This window comes from Metarhizium brunneum, chromosome 1, assembly GCF_013426205.1.
Source record: "Metarhizium brunneum chromosome 1, complete sequence".
NCBI classification, from domain to species: Eukaryota; Fungi; Ascomycota; class Sordariomycetes; order Hypocreales; family Clavicipitaceae; genus Metarhizium; species Metarhizium brunneum.
This window is the reverse complement of record NC_089422.1, coordinates 7,586,481-7,605,047: the sequence shown is the minus strand read 5'-3', so window position 1 is coordinate 7,605,047 and position 18,567 is coordinate 7,586,481. Positions and strand designations below refer to the sequence as shown.

The following is an 18,567-nucleotide window of genomic DNA, read 5'->3' as shown; positions in this document are numbered from 1 at the left end:
TAGTTTAACATTTTAAACAAGCATCTGATTTCCTTGTTTGAAATATCGTCCAATAGTACAGAAATCTATTTCTTTGCTTTCCATCTCCAGGAGCTTCATCGTCATAGACGACGTTGCTCAATCATCTTTGCCGTCTAGAAAGGGAGGCAGATTCGAAAAACGGCCTCACGGCTGAATTCTCATCGAATGCTGTTGTCATTATTTTGTATGCTTTCAAACTTTCTTGATAACAAAATGCAACGTCTAAATTCATCGGCATAAATATCATCTAGCCAATTGGTCCTTCAGCCACAATATATCATCCAACATCCAAGACATGTTGTGACCCTGGTAAGCGTCCATGGCACCTCATGGCTAGTTCTCTTGTGTCTAGTTCCTGCTGTATATGCTGCAGTTGAAATCCGGGTGCTTGTCACATCCATTCGTAGGTTGTCGTTTTAGACCTCGCTTCATCAAAGCTATAGTCATTTATTCTCCACAGCTCGTCAAATGATTCTTTCTCCGATAGTCAATGTAAACGCTTCTGGCCGAATGCGTATCAATTTTGGCCGTCTTGGCTGATTCAAAATCAATGCAAACTTTTCTACAACCGCAGCCTTTAGGGTCAGAACCCGAGAGGCAAATAGCTACAGTGTAGACAGTCTTGGACTTGGTTCCATTGAAACTGGCCGCAGCTTTTTAAAATTTTCTAAAATTTCAAGGCAAACGCTCCCCTCGAAATCTTGTGGGATCATCCGGTTTGTCTATCAAGACCCCTATGTCAACACGGCTTGACCGTTCGTTACGGGTCCAGGTTGCTGGTTCACGAAGCGCTGGTTGCTCTGTTCGAGATCGTATAGGGGGAAGCTGAAAGCCTTGTCGAAGGCTCGTATAATTTTGCCCAGCGGATTCTTGTTGGGTAATTGGGTATGATCGTCCTCTGTAAGGTTGCCTCTCCATTGCCCCTTCGTATTGTTGTCCTGCTTGATTTGAACCTTGCTCTATAAAACCTGCTAGTCTTCGAGGGCGACTTGATGGTTCTGCAGCTAAATTAGCTGTATGGAAATTCTCGCTGGATCGATTGCGGATAGGATCAAATGGTGGACGTTGTGTAAAAAATATCTCCGGGTTGGATCGTTTGTACGGTAGATTCGATTGTGCTCTGGGTGGATTGGAGGTAGGGGGTATCTGTGGTTGTCTTGGTGGGATGTTAAGTAACAGCACAATGAAGTAAAAGGAGCCTTCTTTTGCCAGACCCGCACGAATTGCCATTGGTCGGGCATAGCCATTTGAGCCTACAAATGCCATATGGTCATGAAAGTTCAGCGGAAACCGCCCGAAGTCTTCAATAGTAAACCCAAGTCCCTGGATACTCTGAGAGCCGGTGCCAAGTATTGGAGGTAAATAATTTGGCTCCCGTCTCTTCTGCTCATTATTGAAATGGCTTTGGATTTGTGACACCTTTTCGAGCTCAGCAGGTAAGACTACATCCCCTAAGTTGCGGCCAGCCATGTTTGGCAAACCAGCTGCGTCCCAGAACGATACAGACCCTTTAACAAATTCGAGGGCCATAGTCAAATAGGCAACAGGTTCTGGTGATCCTGACGTAGCTGAAAGAGAAGTATTGTAACTATTCGAATCTGATGACGATGCTCGTTCGCCAGGCCTCGCCGAGAAGCTATTACCGGTTGATACCTCTGGCTGCCGAAATGATGGATGTCTCTCATAAGGATCGTCAAATAAAGGAGGGCCAGTACCAGAAGAGGGATAAATGCTCAAAGGGCGTCTTGGAGAGACATCCTGGGAGTGCGGTGGTCGCAAAGGGTCAAAGCGAGTATCTCTGTCATCTCGTAGTCGAGGCCTCCCACGTTTTTTATGCTGTACGTCAATACAGGAGTCTTCTTTTCCGTTACTCATACACCGAGAGCAGGGCCGTTGTGCTATTCATCAAGTCAGCAGTGAAATAATTTTGAAGTAGGCAGCCCCAAAGTACGAGAACACTCTGATTATAAACAGTGACACTAGATTCCGCATTGCAACTGAGCGACATGTTGGAATACAGTAGTACTTCGTGTTCTAGGAGAGGCAAAGCATGCTACAGTTTACCGGGACTCCATCGACCAGCTTAGTGGTTTTTCAGAAATACAGTGTCAAGTCCCTGGCTACAACTCATGGCCGCGGGCTCGATAGTCAAGACAATGCAAAAATCTTGGGGGAAGGACCTATCAGAGCGATACAATGTCGAGATTGAAAAAAAAAAAATTCATATGAATCACATACCATCGCATCTGTGCAGTGTTAAAATACTGTATAGTGATCGAGGAAGCAATATTTCAGGGGCAGGCTTACCGGAGATGTGCTCTTTTGCAGGGAACACAAGCTGAGGCAACGTGACCTTTGGTTTTGCGCTGAGACTTAGGAGAGCCCATCGATTGATTTTCTGTAAAATTGGGCCCGCTCTCTACAGACTGCTGACTTGTAGAACTGGTGCCAACTACCATGGAGCCATACTGGTGAAGATGTTGTCCCTTGTTGAGGTCAGGCGGCTCGCGTGAAGAATACAAAGCCGCTTGCGCCGCCCGCCCGTCCGATCCTTGATATCCATACGGGGGTTCCATATTTGATTCTGGCCGGTATTGTACAGATATGCGAGGGTGGTATTGTGGTGGTGGCCGTCGCGGCGGCGGAAGTTGTAACCGTAGATCTACTGGTCGTTGCTGTCCCGAATTCGTTCGATAAACATCTTGCGAGCTGGTGGTTGTGGAATACGCGCCAAAGCCTTCACTTCGGTCATAGAAATTTCGAGGGTCTTTTGGCGGCAGAGAAGGAGACCCGGACATCGGCGGAGAGGGATACGCCGGTGCGCGAGCAGATATCTCTGCCTTGGCACTTTTGGTGTCCCAAGCCAGCGTATGGTCCGAACCGCAGTCTAGGAGCAGTAGACTGGGATGGGGGCTCAAAAGGGATGAGGATGTGTCTCTGGAGCGGCTTGTAGACAGCATGGAAACAGCAAAGCAGCATTCCTGGTTTTTCTCTTCGATGATGGGATCTGCGGTCTCGGAGCCTCGAAACCCTCTCGCGAACTTTCCAGTATCTTGGCTCGACTGAGAGAATGGCGTTTCAGCAATACCGGACAGAAGGGCAATATATGACAGCGCGTGAGACCTTGGGAGCTCAGGAACCAGTCGCTGCTGGTTACGGATGCCACTCTGCTGGCAGTGATGATGAAGACGGTAAGTTAGACGCGGTTGTCTTGTCTACAACGACAATCAATGCGTTGTTTTGACGAAGCCTCTGACAACAAAAAAGCTCTGCAGTTCCCACGTCACAGTCGCAAAACGTGGTTATGGCCGAAGGACGATATGCTGCTTCGGAGTGATAATTGACGAGTGAGATGCCGGACAACGGTGCCCAGAGTTCATATAACAAATTTGATCCAGGGCGGCGGGTGTGAAACGGAGTGCAGCACCGTGATACTCCAAAGGAGGTAATATCAGAGCGCCTAGTGATACGGGTCCCCCGAAGCCTGTGAATAGATGTTGAACTGGTTTGAGAACCCAGGGAGTGATTGTAGCACCTCTGGCGCGACAAACAGCCGGAGGGGCGTTGGAGGACCGTAGCCAAGGTTTCTGCCGTCGGAGAATGGATAGTGGGATGAATGACTAAGTCCAGAGCATGAGTAGACAGAGCGACAGCCCAGGTCTTGTGTGACTGGCAGAGGTGCTGGAGCATAAGAGGTAAAAACGAGAAGCAGGGGATGCTGGGGGTTGGCAAGCAGGGTTTCGGCGACAACCCTAGCCTGGGCGTTTGAATCAAGGTACCGTATGCCGACGATGCCACTGCTAAAACTCAATGACGCCAGGGTGGTATGTCATAAATGGACAGATTGTTACCCTGCCAAATGCATCTCACATACATACATACAATATCTCGATATCCACGTGTCTCAAAATAAGCCTTCCACGGTGGATTCGAATTTCTGTCTTCACTGCCCTCGGCGCCTTTGCTTTCTTTGTGTAAGATTTGTGATCTGTAATAAACGCTTAAGACATCTTAGAATTGGGAACGGGGCCGGAAACGAGCACCAGATACAAATTACTAAGTTGCGTACGGAGTACATACATACATGGAGATCAAATTGGTAGGGGTGGGGGGTGTCATGTCTCGCTTCTAGCCGTACGGTGCCAGTTCGGCTGCCGGAGGCCAACACAGCTGGTATCCTACTTAAGTACGTATGTATGTTGTATGTACATCCGAAGGAAAGGAGTCTTGACAATGTCACAGACCGGCCGGTTGGGAGGAAAGCCACAAAAGGACTGCTTTGCCTGATCACTGAGAGGAGTGTGTGTGGACGACAGGGGGCGACTCATGGCATCGCTTTAACATGCGCCAGACCAACCTAATACAAGGTGGAGAGAGGGAGAGGCATGGAGAAGAGCGGAATCAAGGACGACTTGTTTCTGGAAGATGCTGTGATTGGGGGGGGGGATCGGGAATATCGCGACCTTGACAGCGTTGGAGAGCATTCGGGATTGAGAGTGGTGTTTGAGTGGACATACTGTGCACATGGAGGACAGGGATAGGAGACATTCAGAGACTGCTGAGGAGGGGCGTGTGATGGCCAAGAGGCGAGTAGAGGAGGGACTGGCTGGCTTGTCTCTGTGACAGGGTTGTCAATCAATTCTGGTGTGGTTTATGTTGCCTGGCAGTTCCTTTGCCAGGGTATCAGCCACTTGAGCACATAGGCACATATGTAAAGTATGTACTCGGGCTTTGGTGACGGAGGTATCAGTATCAAGCTACTACGGAGTACTAGCTTGCTGTTGGCACAGAGCGATGAACGCCTCAAGAACCTGGCCTGGCGGTTTCAGCGCCACAAGGAAACGTGAGGGCGGAATTCGAGTCCAACTGCTGGGTACGTGCGTCTGGGGCAAGCATCCTGTGCGGAAAGTATCAGCTTAGCACGACATTGGCAATGGGGCCTGTACTCGGAATTAAAATAGCCATGGACGTACGGAGTACCGAGTACGCAGAGCACGGATGGCCAGGCCCCATTCCATGTGTTGGGAGCTCGTCACCCAATTGCGAGTCGAAAGAGTCTGGTCGGTTGGAAAAAACATGGGATGGGAGCTAGCTGGTGGGGAAGGCGAGATGGGCTCCCGATGATAACTATGCGCCGGATTATGGGCATTTGGCCCTAGTCTTGAACAACACCCAGCGCAAAGCGAAAAATGGCATCAAATGAAATAAACACAAACTGACGGTGAGGTGATCCGGCAGGGCCTTTCCTGGAAGCTCGGTAGGGACGTTGGGTCTGTACAATGGCATAGCATGTCGTGGTGCTCGATCCTGGATAATTCAGCATTAGCATTGCTTCTATCCTTGTTCTCGAGTCTTTGATCGACCGTCTCACCTTATTGATATGGCTGGCCCAGATGGGACTTGTGGGCAAGAAGCAGAAAGGCGTCTTTGGAGGATTAGCCAGGCACACCAATCGACGCATCAGCCACGCAGACTCCCTTTTGTGGACATTGGGTTAAGGACGCCTCACCAAGTGACCAGGCCTAGCAGGCCAAATATGAAGGAGCTGTCATGTTCCCAGTTGGAATCGGTAAGCCACTACAAATTCCATGCGAGTTTTATTAGCGGTGAAGCGCTTTCAGGAGTTCAGAATACTGGCCAAGTCCATTGCTGTAGGTCAAACTCGTATAAGCCATCGACACATTGCAGCCTCCAGTTATTTCCAATCAGCCCAAGAAGGGGACCACTAGTGTTGGCAACATTGTCAAAAATGGGAGCAGCTCAATAAAACGGGAGCCCGCCGACTGTCACATAAGGCAATGATATAGGTCAGCCCAGCTACTCAGTTCATGTGTTCGCCAACTTCTTGGAAGCGAACACATGGGGTCGGAAACTAATAAACGAAAGAGAAGACGAGTTGTAGCTGGCCGTTAAATTATACATGGTGTCATGTCGAGCTCATGAGTGCTGAGAATAGGATGCATACATATGTAGCGTTACTGGTCCGCGGCCCGGCCCATCTCAAGGGCCCTGTTCATTACCACATCTCATGAAGTGAGATTTCCAGCGGAATGTATCCTAAAATTGGCGGAATGCGCAGTATCTGGACAGGGCTGAGATGTGAGAGACAGATCGCCAAACCGCAGAGAATGTTCGATCGCAGATCTCCAGCCACGGTAATTGAACGGCCACAGGTTCCGACTCGATGTTCGGTTGTCGGTGGATGGGCAGCGGACTGCGCTCAAGGTGGTGTAGCAGTCAATTGGGTTCAAGCTTCAACAATCCACAGACCCACAGGCTGCCTCGAAGACGGCAGTCCAGGGCCCACTCCAAGTTTTAAAGATCCGACAAGCCGTCCCAAGTCCAGCAGAAGCCAAAAAGCTGCAAGAACAGATCATTTCGTGGTCCACGGTGAGAGAGTCTGGTTGGGTGAAATACCCCCGGCCATTGGACCCCAGCCCAGCAGCATGGCAACGGGCTTGGCCACCACGAGGCAGGGCGCTAGGCAGGGGTGAAAGGAGCCATGGGTGGTGGGCAACGGCTCTTGCGTCTCTCAATGTCCAAGCCAGAGGAGAAACAGTAGGAGAGCCAGTCGCTGCAGAAGTCTTCACAGTTACCGGGGTCATGTCGCCTCGTCGTCTTAGTGTCACACTTGATCCATCATCTGCATTGGCGATCTTGTCGGGGTCGGAGGATGAAATAGCAAGGCAACCTCCACTCGGTGCTGCGTGACTGCTGCTCCTGTGAATTTTCGAGTGAGGTTGGTCTTACTTTGCAAGTGCCGTCACCAGATCTCCAACCCAAACGCCGCCCAAATCCACAATGCCCTGGCTTCTCCGTCGCACCACACCATCATCCATGATCACCTGTAAGAGTGGGTGTGTTATTACTAGGAGGAATGAATGAGTTGGTCCGAAGTTCTGGGTGCAAGCGCCGAGAGGACAGTATAACCGGCATATTTGGCATCGCTCATGGGTGCTTATTCAACATGGTTGGCGACAGGAGTCGAAACGTTTGAAATTGCGTGTACAAACAAGGAAGTTCTGGGCAGAGGATAGTGTCTCGCATTGCAATTGGTATTTGGTTTTAAAATGACGAAAAAAAAACCACCATCTGAAAATGATGAGCATGTAGTTAGAACAATCGACTGTGCGGAGGGGATAGAGGGAAGGCTCCCAGGGTCCTGCCTTGCCGTAGCAAGCGGGCTTCATGGCTCCTTCCCCAAAGGGTGCCTTGGCATGCGCTCCTGGAGTCCGAGTCCTGCGTTAAGAAGGCAGCGGGCAGGGGCAGGGGACGCGTGCTTAATCATGATGACTGATGATTGGGTCCAAACTGGTTGCTCCATTTCGATCCAGGGAAGCCACCCTCTGTATGTACTCCGTACATGGCACGCAAATCCAACTGCAAATAACCATGATTCCGCCTCGAATCCGGGGTCCAATTCTAATCCTAACGACAACTACCTACCTAGGTAGGTATGATCATTCTGTCAGACAGGGAACGGCGCCCCTTCATTCTCAGCTCTAATGAGCGCCGAGCAGAAAATGGCTGAATGGCCCGGATAATTTTGCTCCCACTTATCTCCTCCTCTGAAACGCTTGCATGGTTGCCCTAATAGGTCCGGAAAGGTAGCCCGCGCGGGTTTGCCACCGATTTAGGTCAGTATTAACACCCACATGCATAGGATATACTCCGCGCAAATACTCCGTACACATGGCTAGGCTGCTCGGTGCTTATCCTTTCGGCCCACTGATGAGCATGGAGCTGGAAGACTTTGGACCACTCGGGGCTAAATTGTTATTGGCAGCAGATGATCGTTTCAGCTGATGACCGTCTCAAGCAAGGAGCAGGTTGGTCGCCACACAATCCTACTTGTGCAGTTTGGTTCCTGTGGAACTGGGAGCACCTCTGTATTAAGCGCAGTCGGTGTGTCCCATCATCGCTTCATTTAGGTGGCTGGTCTCACTAGCCGTGGCGTTCGTCTAATCTGGATCCTTGATCCTCGACACCCAATGCGACTTGCGGAGAGTGAATTTTAGCTGCACGACAGGGGAAGCCTCCACGACGTCAGTCCAAATGTGGCCCATCCGCTACCGCTACCATGCAGAAGCAAGACGAGTTCATCGACCGGAGTCCACTCCGAAGCGTTCGTTATCAACTTATGTGCCAGGCATCGAGCATCGAGTGAAGTACGTGGGGGAACATCACCATCTGATTACTCACACGGCAAACTATTCTTTCAACTATAGTTCAGCCTCTGGCCCTAATACGAACTGAAATACTCCGTACACATCTCAGTGGACATCATTGGACCCTCAACTCCAGCCTCAGTTGTGGGTAGTAGTACCAACTACCTTGTTGTGGAAGCTGGGCTGGTTTATTTTCTTTTTTCTTTTTTTTAACCTAAAAAAAAAGCTGAATGAATGAAAAAGAGAGAGGGGATCAACTCCCAGATTCAGGTATTTGGTTCACCGGCGAGTGATAGTCGCTACCAGAGGACTTCAGGCTCTTTGGTTTAGTCCTGTCGTCGTATAGTACCGCCATCCTTTGTTGCAATCGCTTGCAGGCTTGCAGCAGTGACCTTGCCGGCATCCTGATTTTCTGTCTTATTTTTCTCGTTCACCCGGTAGTGGTCTGAGTATGATGTTGCACCTCGAAATCAGTCACTATCGTGCATGGCAGGAATCTGGTCTGGCAATTTAGAACCGCACTGTTATATCCGCTAAAGTTGGAAGGACAAGGGTAGGTAGGGTATTTGGCGGTGCGCATTTTCAAGCACAGTGGGTTCAAGATGCTGGCAAGTCCCGTCGCGCCCGGAAAGGAAGGCCTTTATGGTGGCATTCATGAGAACGACCAACAACAGACTCTCGGGGCGGGTGAGCATCTCATGCTTGGTGCGGGAAATGAAAATGTTGTTTCATGGTGTATCGGATCTAGCCATGATCAGCAACAAACTCATACTCCACTCTCTCTTCCTTGGTCTGACGATGTCGAGGCATGTGATACAAAGACAACCGCAGGTAAATGGTCAACCCGCATCATTGTTTCGGCACACAATCAGAGATACCCGAGGGTCTGCTTGCCGAATTATCGGCCATGTTAAAGGCACGCGCCGCGTTACACAGCCTGAAACCAGCGGGTTGACAAGCGAGACTGGAGACGAACTCCTTCGATGAGACGCATACTTTCGTATTCCAGTCGGAACACGCCCTTGCCAGCGCCCAAAAAGCTCCGACCGACTTATGCGAAATGAATGGCCATATCGAACTAGAGACAGGTACATGCGTACGAGGAAGAATGCAATATTATATGTCATAATAATTTAACTCCATGGATACTCTCCGATATGATGATACGCTCGCTCATATTGATCTGACGGATGTTGGTCTTGGTACTCGGTACGAAAAACACTGAAATCTTGTCGGCCTAATTCCGTACTCTTGGAAGGCGGCGCAGGCCTTGCGCAAACTATACGACAGGGATTCCGCCTTGGAGCGGTTGCCTTTCCTATCGGGATGATGCAGCCATCAGACCCATCGAGCGCTGAGCCTGTTGCATGAAGATGATTTGGGAAATGACACAGCCTGATGAGTGTGGGGCGACCTCATCCATGCGAGATTCTTGGACCACGCATCTTGAGCGAAGCACTCCAACTACTATTACAAGCTGTATCCTGCTCGTCAAGCATGAATATTAGCAACTGGCACGGCTACCAGTCAGTCAGTGTCTTGAGCATTCATCCGTCGGGGTGGCAATACAACAATCTGTCGTTCCGCACCCCTAGGTCGGACTTGTTTCGCTGGCTCGCTAAGTAACAAGCCCCTCGGACCTATTACTCTGGTTGTCCGTTGATCTCACAAAGCTGTGGGAAGGACGATGAAGTCTCACATGCAGTCATTGGCGGAACTGACACGGTCTCTCGCCCCTCAGAGAAAGTACGGAGGACCGAGGTCGCAGTACCTCAACCCTTGGAAAAAGATGGAGCAAACAAACAGCGACTCTGCGAGTACAAACTCGTGGGTTCCTGCAAAGAGTGCGAGTCAGACGGACTACGATATATTATTCAGTGGGATTCAACTTTTCCTCGTCGGTCAGAATTCAGGTTTGCGTTTGTCTCAGATGCTGCTGTCCAAGGTCCAAGGTCCAAGGTCCAAAGCCCTGGCCACACACCATTTCCCCAGCATGAAGCTGCTGCCCTAGTTCCCATTCCAAATCACATGAATGTGGCCCGCTTCCCAGTCCAGATCACTGCCACGTGCCAAGGAGGTGAATAATATCTCTCTGGGACACTTGGTTACACAACGGTGATCCATATCGTTGTACGGAGTAATGGTCGGGAATCTGTGGCGTGGACACAGGTCCTCTTCTTGGGTAATGATGCCGACAATGCCGGGTGGGAGGGGGGGGTTATTTAACCCTATCCATCGAAAGCGCTTGCTAGTTTCGGCTGATAGCACACCATGGGGACTTGGCGGCGATGTTTGCCTCTGAATGGTCTACGGACAAAGTCAGCTGCCTTTAACTTTAAGCTGGGGCAAAACGAGTAGCAGTTATTCGTCCGGAGCCACCTAGCCGCGTTTAGGCACAGCTCAGGCTGCGTCAGTCTGGCTAAGCTCTCTTGAGGCTTTGTCCTTTTCTCTTATTACTCCTAACAACTGCGGGAGCGTCCCGTGTGGAGTGCGTGAACACCATCTCCGCCCACAGGGTCCTGCTCATGCCAACACAGTGGGACCGTTTTGTCCCAGGCTCTGGCCGCGGACCCGTATTCTTGTCCGATCTTACCTAGGTAAATCCAAATTTCAGATTCTTGATCACGAGGCGGCTCTCATATCTGACTGCGGGAAACGACAGGTCAGTTGACAAGTCTGTTGAATCGTCCTCCCTCTTTCATTCTCTTTCAAGGGAGCTGGCTCGACGTCTCCAACCCGCTGCCCCATCGATGTGTGGCGGGTAATATTATCATAGTACTACTACGGAGTACGGAGTACTTTCTTTCTTTTCCTTGCCCAGTTCATTCAAATGCTTCCTTGGTACCATGCCATTCCCACATAAGCGATGCCACCTCTCAAAACCGGGCCAACCAATCACCAATTCTACGCGTAATGCGATTGGCAATACATAGTAGCGGTCGGTGCGAGGTAACAGATTAAACTTTTTCGTGCCCGGTTTTTAGCCAAGGTGGACAGGGTACGATGTCATTGCACACCCTATTCCCGGACATGTTTCCCGAGGGAGTTGGGAGGTGCTAGGGTTCATGTGAGTGTCACCTGTCTCTCCCACTCATCAAGGATGCTTCTTGTTGTATAATACTACTTGATACTACTACAGTACGGAGTACCGAGTATGGGCATTTCATGCAGGCTTGCCAAGACCGGGACCAGTGGACATCTCTCACTCACCAGATCAGTAGGCAGTACGGAGTACTACTATCCAACATGTCTCTTCAGCCCATCGATCCAAAGAAACCTCCGAACAAGATACTTGTCGAGGAAATAGTTTAAAGAAGCCAACTGCTAGTTAGTTGGGGTCGATGTAACAGAAATCCGAAGGCTGCAAATGGCAAATGGAACAGACAATCTATCCCAAACATGCCCATCCCCATCAGGCAAGGATAGCGAAACACACTGTTCCTTGGCAGGCTGAAGCTGGTGTAGCAGGCTGAGCCATACATACATACATCCAACCAATGTGTGTTTTAAAGTTGAGATTCCATCGGGTAGACATGATAGACAAAGTGCGAGAGAGGACAAGAGGAAACCGGGCGACAATAACAAGATCGCACATGCCAGTCAAGTCAACCTGAACTCTGGCACGCATGCACACCAACATGTTGCCCAAAAATATACAGCGCGACTCGACAGTACTTTACACTCCCCTAGCCAGTGCGTGGATGCACTTGGACTTGTACGATCTGGCACCGCTTCCTTCTCCCACCTACTTGCATTACAGAGGCTGAGAAGGCGTCGTTAGCAGCTGTCGGATAAGATTCAGACCCAAACCATGCAGTGGCCCGACGTGACACGACATAGACGCATGCAAGTCGGGTCGCACATGAAAGAGAGGAGCACCACGGTCAAAGAAATCCCGCCGCTTATCGAGTATTCAACACCATATTTTATCTACTGAATACATTACCGTGGCCATGTACGGAGTCTACACCACCCGTTGCAACGAGGCGAATGGCACGAATCGCTACGGAGTAACTAATGACTCGGAGTAACGGTGGCCGTGCCAACATATTAAGTCATATGTACATACATTGCCCAACCCTATGCCGAACGTATTGCCCGTTGGCAACTAAGTGGACTAGCTTAAGTGGACGGGGACAATGTTATCGGCCATAAACTAGTATGAATGTATGTGCATACTATGACATCCGAATGCGGAGTGCTCTGTCGGAAGATAAATGCTTCTCCGCACTACGGAGTAAGGACCAAGCCAATGTGGCTGATGAGATTGAAGCACACACGCCTCGGTGTGGACTGTCTCGAAACAAACCTTGACCTGGCGCGCCAACGGCGGTGATGCACATGGGCTTGCCGCAAATAAACTTGGATGAAATGTCGCCAGAAGCTCCGTATTGACATCATTTGCCGCCATAGCCTGGCTCGAAAATGACCAGGTCCTCCTGTCCAAAGAGCTTCTGGAGAGGGACAAGCATGGTTCATGTCGGAAAAGACATCGGCTCAAGACGGCAAACTCTAAACGAAACAAACATCGTGGCCATATTTCAAGGTGGCGTGCAGTAATTTTGTACATATGTACAATGCATCTTCTGTCCTGTCATCCCGCCGGGTTGGCCCTCTTCTATAAAGCCATCGTACGACATGCATAAATAGCACAAATTGCAAAAGTGGGAGGAGCCAGGAAACGAGATAACATGGGGGTACGTGCTGGCTAACGTCTGTTTGCTGATTGCTGAGCATACCTCACCGCGACGACTTGTTCTTTTTTATCTCTATAGATGCGGAATGGCTCGTGGAGACTCGCTTACCTAAGAAAACTATACGGCAGAGGAGCCTCCGCGAGCCACTCCGCATAAAGAGATACTCACCCAACAGGAGACCCGAATGTGACAAAACCCGTTGCAAAACCACATGACCAGCCGAAATGAGGCGTATCCTCCGCCTCCAGACCCCCTTTGCCAAGTGATATATTCCGCACATGCAGTTACTGGACAAAAGTCTCGATAATAACCTATTTTTACACTAGAATTTATACTTTTAGAGGTAATATTATTAATCAAAATAATACATTTAGGTACAAAATCGCTTACGGAGTACTATCGTGACTTTTGTCCACCTACTTACTGTATATACATGCACTGTTTATCTGATGGGGTCGACAAACTGCCCCTATCCTAGTAGTTTTACTGGACCCCGTGGTCAGACGGCATCGCCGACTCTGGAGTGTAGCTGTGGGACCCCCAGTGCCAGGGAATTCAAAAAAATTAAAAATTAAAAACACTTATAACTTATGCATTATCTCCGCGCGTCCTCTGCTGGCCATCGCCATTGCCGGGTCTAGGTAGATTGTCTGGTCTGGAGCCAAACTAGGGGTCCTTGTTCCATCACAACCAGCTCAGCCAACAACTGACTAACGCCGCATCAACAACGAGGCTACAAATGAAACGCGAAAAGGGCGGTTTCAAATAATGCTAGTGGCATGGCATTGCTGATTCCTTGAATAGCACTAAATAGTAATCCAAGCGCAGACATCTAAATAGGGTTCGATATACACCCTCACAGCCGGCTCTCAATGCCGGCGTAGTGACTATCCGCGGCCCAGTGGGAGTCCGGCCATACTAAGCGGATCGCTTCCCAGATATGACTATATAATTGAAACGTTAGTTTAACTTTACTTGTCTGCTTGACGTGGTGCTTGGGCCTCTTGGCCTTGGCCCAAGAGTGCGTGCATTGCAATAACACCAAAAAACCGGGAAATATGTCGGACAAGTTCGAAACCGCTCCTCGACAGGCAATCAAAGTATACAATATCAAGCATCATGCACCGGTTTTCTGCGCTGAAGAGCCGAAAAAGAAAAAAAAATACAAGGAGCAGCAGGCAGGAAACTCATACCTAACGTGTACAATTTGTAGGCCGTCCTTGACTTCCTGCGGCAAATCCTTGACGTCCTTCCTGTTCTGTGCTGGAAGCAAGACTGTTTTGACGCCCGCCCGGAGAGCCCCAATGAGCTTCTCCTTGATGCCGCCAACGGCCGTGACACGTCCGCGAAGAGAAATTTCACCCTAAACAGGATCATGCTGTGTTAGCACGAATTGACTCACAATGGGGCCACTCTCGTCTATGCAAGTGACTGTTCCTGGACAAATGACTCGAGACAATAAGGAAGAAAGGGGCTGGCTGGTAACATACCGTCATGGCCATTGTTGGAGGCACAGGCTTGCCAGAAAACAAGGAGATGAGAGCAATAGCCTGTCCGATACCGCTGCTTGGCCCGTCCTTGGGGATCGCACCAGAAGGACAGTGTACGTGAATGCTGCGCTCCTTCATGATGTCCGTCGTAGGCTCAGGAGTGAGACCCAACTCGTAGGCATGAGCCTTGACCCAGGTCAGGGCGACTTCCACACTCTCCTTGAGGACATCGCCCAGCTTGCCCGTCAGCTGTACCCTGCCATTGCCAGGCATGTCGGCGACTTCAATAAACAATATACTACCGTTGCCGCCGGTGCTGTAGGCCACGAGACCCGTAACAATACCAGGGCGGCTGATCTTCTCGGCAATTTCCTCTTCAAACTTTTCGATGCCGAGAATGTTTTCAATGTCCTCGATTGTGAGAAGAGGCTTGTACTTTTCAATACTCCCGCCATCTCTTGCCTCAGCATACTCCACAGCTTTCGCACGGCATACAGACCCAATCTCTCGTTCCAGGTTGCGAACCCCTGATTCACGAGTGTACGACTCGATAATCTTGGAGACAACATCCTTGTTGAAGGTGACTTGGTCCTCGACTAATCCATTGGCTCGTATCTGCTTGGGAACGAGGTGCTGCATGGCAATATGACGCTTCTCTAGGGTAGTGTAGCCCGGCAGATAGATCATTTCCATGCGGTCCAGGAGCGGCGCGGGAATGGTGTCCAAGTTGTTTGCTGTGGCAATGAAGAGGATCTTGGACAAGTCGATCGGCATGCCTATGTAGTGGTCCTGGAAGGTATGGTTCTGCTCTGGATCCAAGACCTCGAGCATGGCGGCCGAGGGGTCTCCGTGGACGCTGGCCATACCAATCTTATCAATTTCATCTAAGAGGAAGACTGGGTTGGCAACGCCAACCTTTCGCAAACCTTGAACAATCAAGCCCGGCATAGCAGCAACATATGTTCGACGGTGTCCACGAATCTCGGCTTCGTCTCTAACGCCGCCGAGAGAGATGCGATGAAACTTCCTTCCAAGTGCCGTGGCGACGGACTTGGCCAGACTTGTCTTGCCAACTCCAGGCGGGCCGACGAGAAGCATAATCGGTGACTTGTCCACCATCCTCTTTGATTTCAGGATCTGGAGTTTTGCGCTGTTCTCTGGGTTCGCAGCGCTCTCAGTGGGCGGGTTGCCAGAATCATGCTCAGGGGCAATCTCTGCCTCGGCCTTACGAATTTGCTCCTCAACGTCGTCGTTCAAAGACTGCTTCAGACGAAGAACGGCGAGATACTCGATCAACCTCTTCTTGACCTTGTCCAAGCCGTAATGGTCATCATCAAGCTGTTTCCGTGCTCTGTTCAGCGTCTCAGGGCCCAGACGATCATCTGTTACTGCTGCCCAGGGGATCTCTGACAGAGTTTCAAGCCAGTTGCGCGTAACTTGATATTCCTGATTCATGGGCATCATCTTCTGCAGCCGTCGCAGCTCTCTATCAACAGTCTTGGCCACCTCGGCTGGGAGCTGGGCATTTTGCAGCTTCTTTTTCAGCTCATCCAGCTCATTGGCCTCTTGCTCGTCTCCCTGATCGTTGCCAGATGGCATCTGACCAGCGCCCGAAAGGAAGTTGACGCCGGGAATTGGCAGACCTGAGCTGTTCCTCTTGTTAGGATTGTCATTTAGCCTGTCGAGAATCTGGACAGGGACGGAGGTGAATGTAGTAATCTTGAAATTGTTCTTAATGCCCCCTACTTGCCGCTCCAGCAGCTCAATGACCTTTGTGATTCTGACCTTGACATCCAGCGCAGCTAGCACGCCCAGCTTCTCCTCGTGTGACGCCTCGACAAGGTTTGACATGAAGTCAGCCAGGAGCCCTGCTTCCTTGATCTCGCGTCGCATGATGAGCATTTCGAGCCGTTTCGTAAGCCCGGGTGACAATGCCGGTCCATTCTTAGTACGTGGTAACAGCGACGAGATTCTTAAGATGGTAACGAGTTCGCGAGACTGAGCTTTGAGCAAGCCAAAAAGATCCTGGAGCTGTTTGTCGGCCATATCAACTAAGAAAGAAACGCATCGTTAGAGCACGCTGCTGGATCACTTGGCAGAAACATCAAATTGGGACGTACTTTCATCGCTAAAGTATGTAACCCTGCCCTGGAAAAAGGGTCGCTCGCGAGAGATGTTATCTACTCTGACACGAGAAGTACCTTCAACACGGAGCGCAAACTCGCCGGCACCGCGCCCATCAATGCCGACAATCTTGGCGGCAACACCAAATCCAAAGACATCGGCCTTGTTGGCACTGCCGGGATTCACCTCGGCAAGCTGCGAGGTGTCAATCTCCTCTCCATTGTTGATGAGAAGCTGGCCCGTGGGGCCCACGAAGGGTGATGAGAGCGGAACGCAAGCGATGGGTATACTGTCGATCCGTCCCTCCGGGCCTTTGGCGGCAGCTTGTTCGTAGACGTGGGCGAGGAGCGCGGGGATATCGGGGCGGCTCGAAGTGACCGAGATTCGCTGAATTAGGCCAGGGAGCAGGACGGTGCCTCTGGCGAGCGGGATAATGGGGAGAGATGCAGTCTGTGATCTGCCCATGGCGCAGCAAGACTGAGCACGAGGACGTCGGTTATATATATACGTGTACAAACAAAGCTGGCCCAAAGAAAAGGTACGGGTGTCGCCGGGAGGCCGGGCTCGTGGTGTTTGACGATGAACGGGGCGGCGTAAAAGCCTGATTATTTCGCACGAAAGGAGTCGAGGTACAATATGTAACACGTAAGACGCAAATGATGCACAGGCTGCGGATGAATGAGACAGAGACAATGCGGTGGTGGATGAATGATGGTCGAGGAACGGAGTCGTCTGTCAGATGCGAAAAGCTGGGGAAAGCCCAGTCATCACCCGCCTTGTCTCCGGCTTGGATCCGAGCTCGAGACGGAGTCCTGGAGCCTGGAGCTCCGCGCCAACCAGTTGCCGAGGCAAAATGACGAGGTCGAGGCTGGCTGTGGGTCCCGGACTCTCGATAAGCTTGATCATCTCATCCTCCTTGCCTCAGCAGTGAACAACCTGCTTACTCATCTCGTCTCGCTGCAAACGCCCCACACCGCGGGGCAAATCCAATTAACCAAAGTCGCGCCCAAAACGCGTCTCCCGCCGTCACAGAGGCACCGTGAATTCTTCATACGCAAACATCCCCGTCCAAACCAGCCATGTGTACGTTCAAACACTGCAAACCACTCCTATTCCCGAAATCGACCGTGTCCATGTCTTCTAACAAGATACACAGCAGCATATGCAGGCTACTCCAAAACGAGCTACGGCGCCCAAGGCGGCGATGACTCGGGCGGCTTCTTCGCCGGTGGTTCACAACCAGGCAGTCAAGGCGGCAAAGTAAAAACAAAAGCCCTTTCCTCCCTCTCGTTCCAACGGCTCTCTAACGTCCCATGTTGCTCCCCAGTCATACCAAGATGAATCCCTCCGCCCCGTAACCGTCAAGCAGATCCTCGAAGCAGACGAGGCCTTCTCCGGCGCCGACTTCAAAATCGACAACACGGCCATAACCCAAATCACCTTTGTCGGCCAGGTCCGCAACATCAACCCGCAGCCCACCAACGTGACGCTGAAAATCGACGACGGCACGGGCCAGATTGAAGTCAAGAAGTGGATCGACGCGGACAAGGCAGACGACGGCAACGCAGACCAGTACGAGCTCGACTCCTACGTGCGCGTATGGGGCCGCCTCAAGTCGTTTTCGAACAAGCGCCACGTGGGCGCCCACGTCATCCGGCCCGTCACCGACTTCAACGAGGTGAATTACCACTTGTTGGAGGCGACGTACGTGCATTTGTACTTGACGAAGGGCCCGCTGGGGCAGGACGGCGCGGCCAACGGCGGCGGGGAGAGCATGTTTGTGGACGGCGGCGGGTACGCGGGCAACGCCAACGGTGGTGGTTCTGGGCAGATGCTGAGCAAGGTGTCTGGCTGTTCGCCGCTGGCGAAGAGGATGTTCAACTTTATGAATGGGACTCCCGGCATGAACGAGGGGGTCCATCTGAATGTGATTAGTAGCTCGACGGGCATGTCGGTGAGGGATGTGCTGGCAGCGGCGGATGAGTTGCTGGGCCAGGGCTTGATTTACACGACTGTTGATGATGAGACTTGGGCTATTTTGGAGTGCTAGGCAAGCGTGGACAAGAC

The 18,567-nt window shown here is 51.0% G+C and overlaps 3 protein-coding genes across 3 annotated transcripts; 1 reads left to right on the top strand and 2 right to left on the bottom strand.

Moving 5' to 3' along the window:
• Positions 1-755: 755 nt before the first annotated feature.
• G6M90_00g023070 (uncharacterized protein) lies at positions 756-5,482 on the bottom strand (the record flags this gene model as incomplete). Its single annotated transcript, XM_066129900.1, has 6 exons — positions 756-980; positions 1,279-1,919; positions 2,260-2,267; positions 2,329-3,191; positions 5,242-5,328; positions 5,393-5,482. 6 exons carry the CDS (start codon positions 5,480-5,482, stop codon positions 756-758), a joined length of 1,914 nt encoding a protein of 637 aa, XP_065985872.1.
• Positions 5,483-13,742: 8,260 nt separating this feature from the next.
• On the bottom strand, positions 13,743-16,965 carry LONP2 (Lon protease 2, peroxisomal; the record flags this gene model as incomplete). The annotated part of the gene is made up of 4 exons (XM_014692763.1): positions 13,743-13,830; positions 14,080-14,249; positions 14,377-16,427; positions 16,497-16,965. 4 exons carry the CDS (start codon positions 16,963-16,965, stop codon positions 13,743-13,745), a joined length of 2,778 nt encoding a protein of 925 aa, XP_014548249.1.
• Positions 16,966-17,579: 614 nt separating this feature from the next.
• On the top strand, positions 17,580-18,550 carry ssb2 (Replication factor A protein 2; the record flags this gene model as incomplete). The annotated part of the gene is made up of 3 exons (XM_014692764.1): positions 17,580-17,583; positions 17,657-17,760; positions 17,828-18,550. 3 exons carry the CDS (start codon positions 17,580-17,582, stop codon positions 18,548-18,550), a joined length of 831 nt encoding a protein of 276 aa, XP_014548250.1.
• Positions 18,551-18,567: the final 17 nt, after the last annotated feature.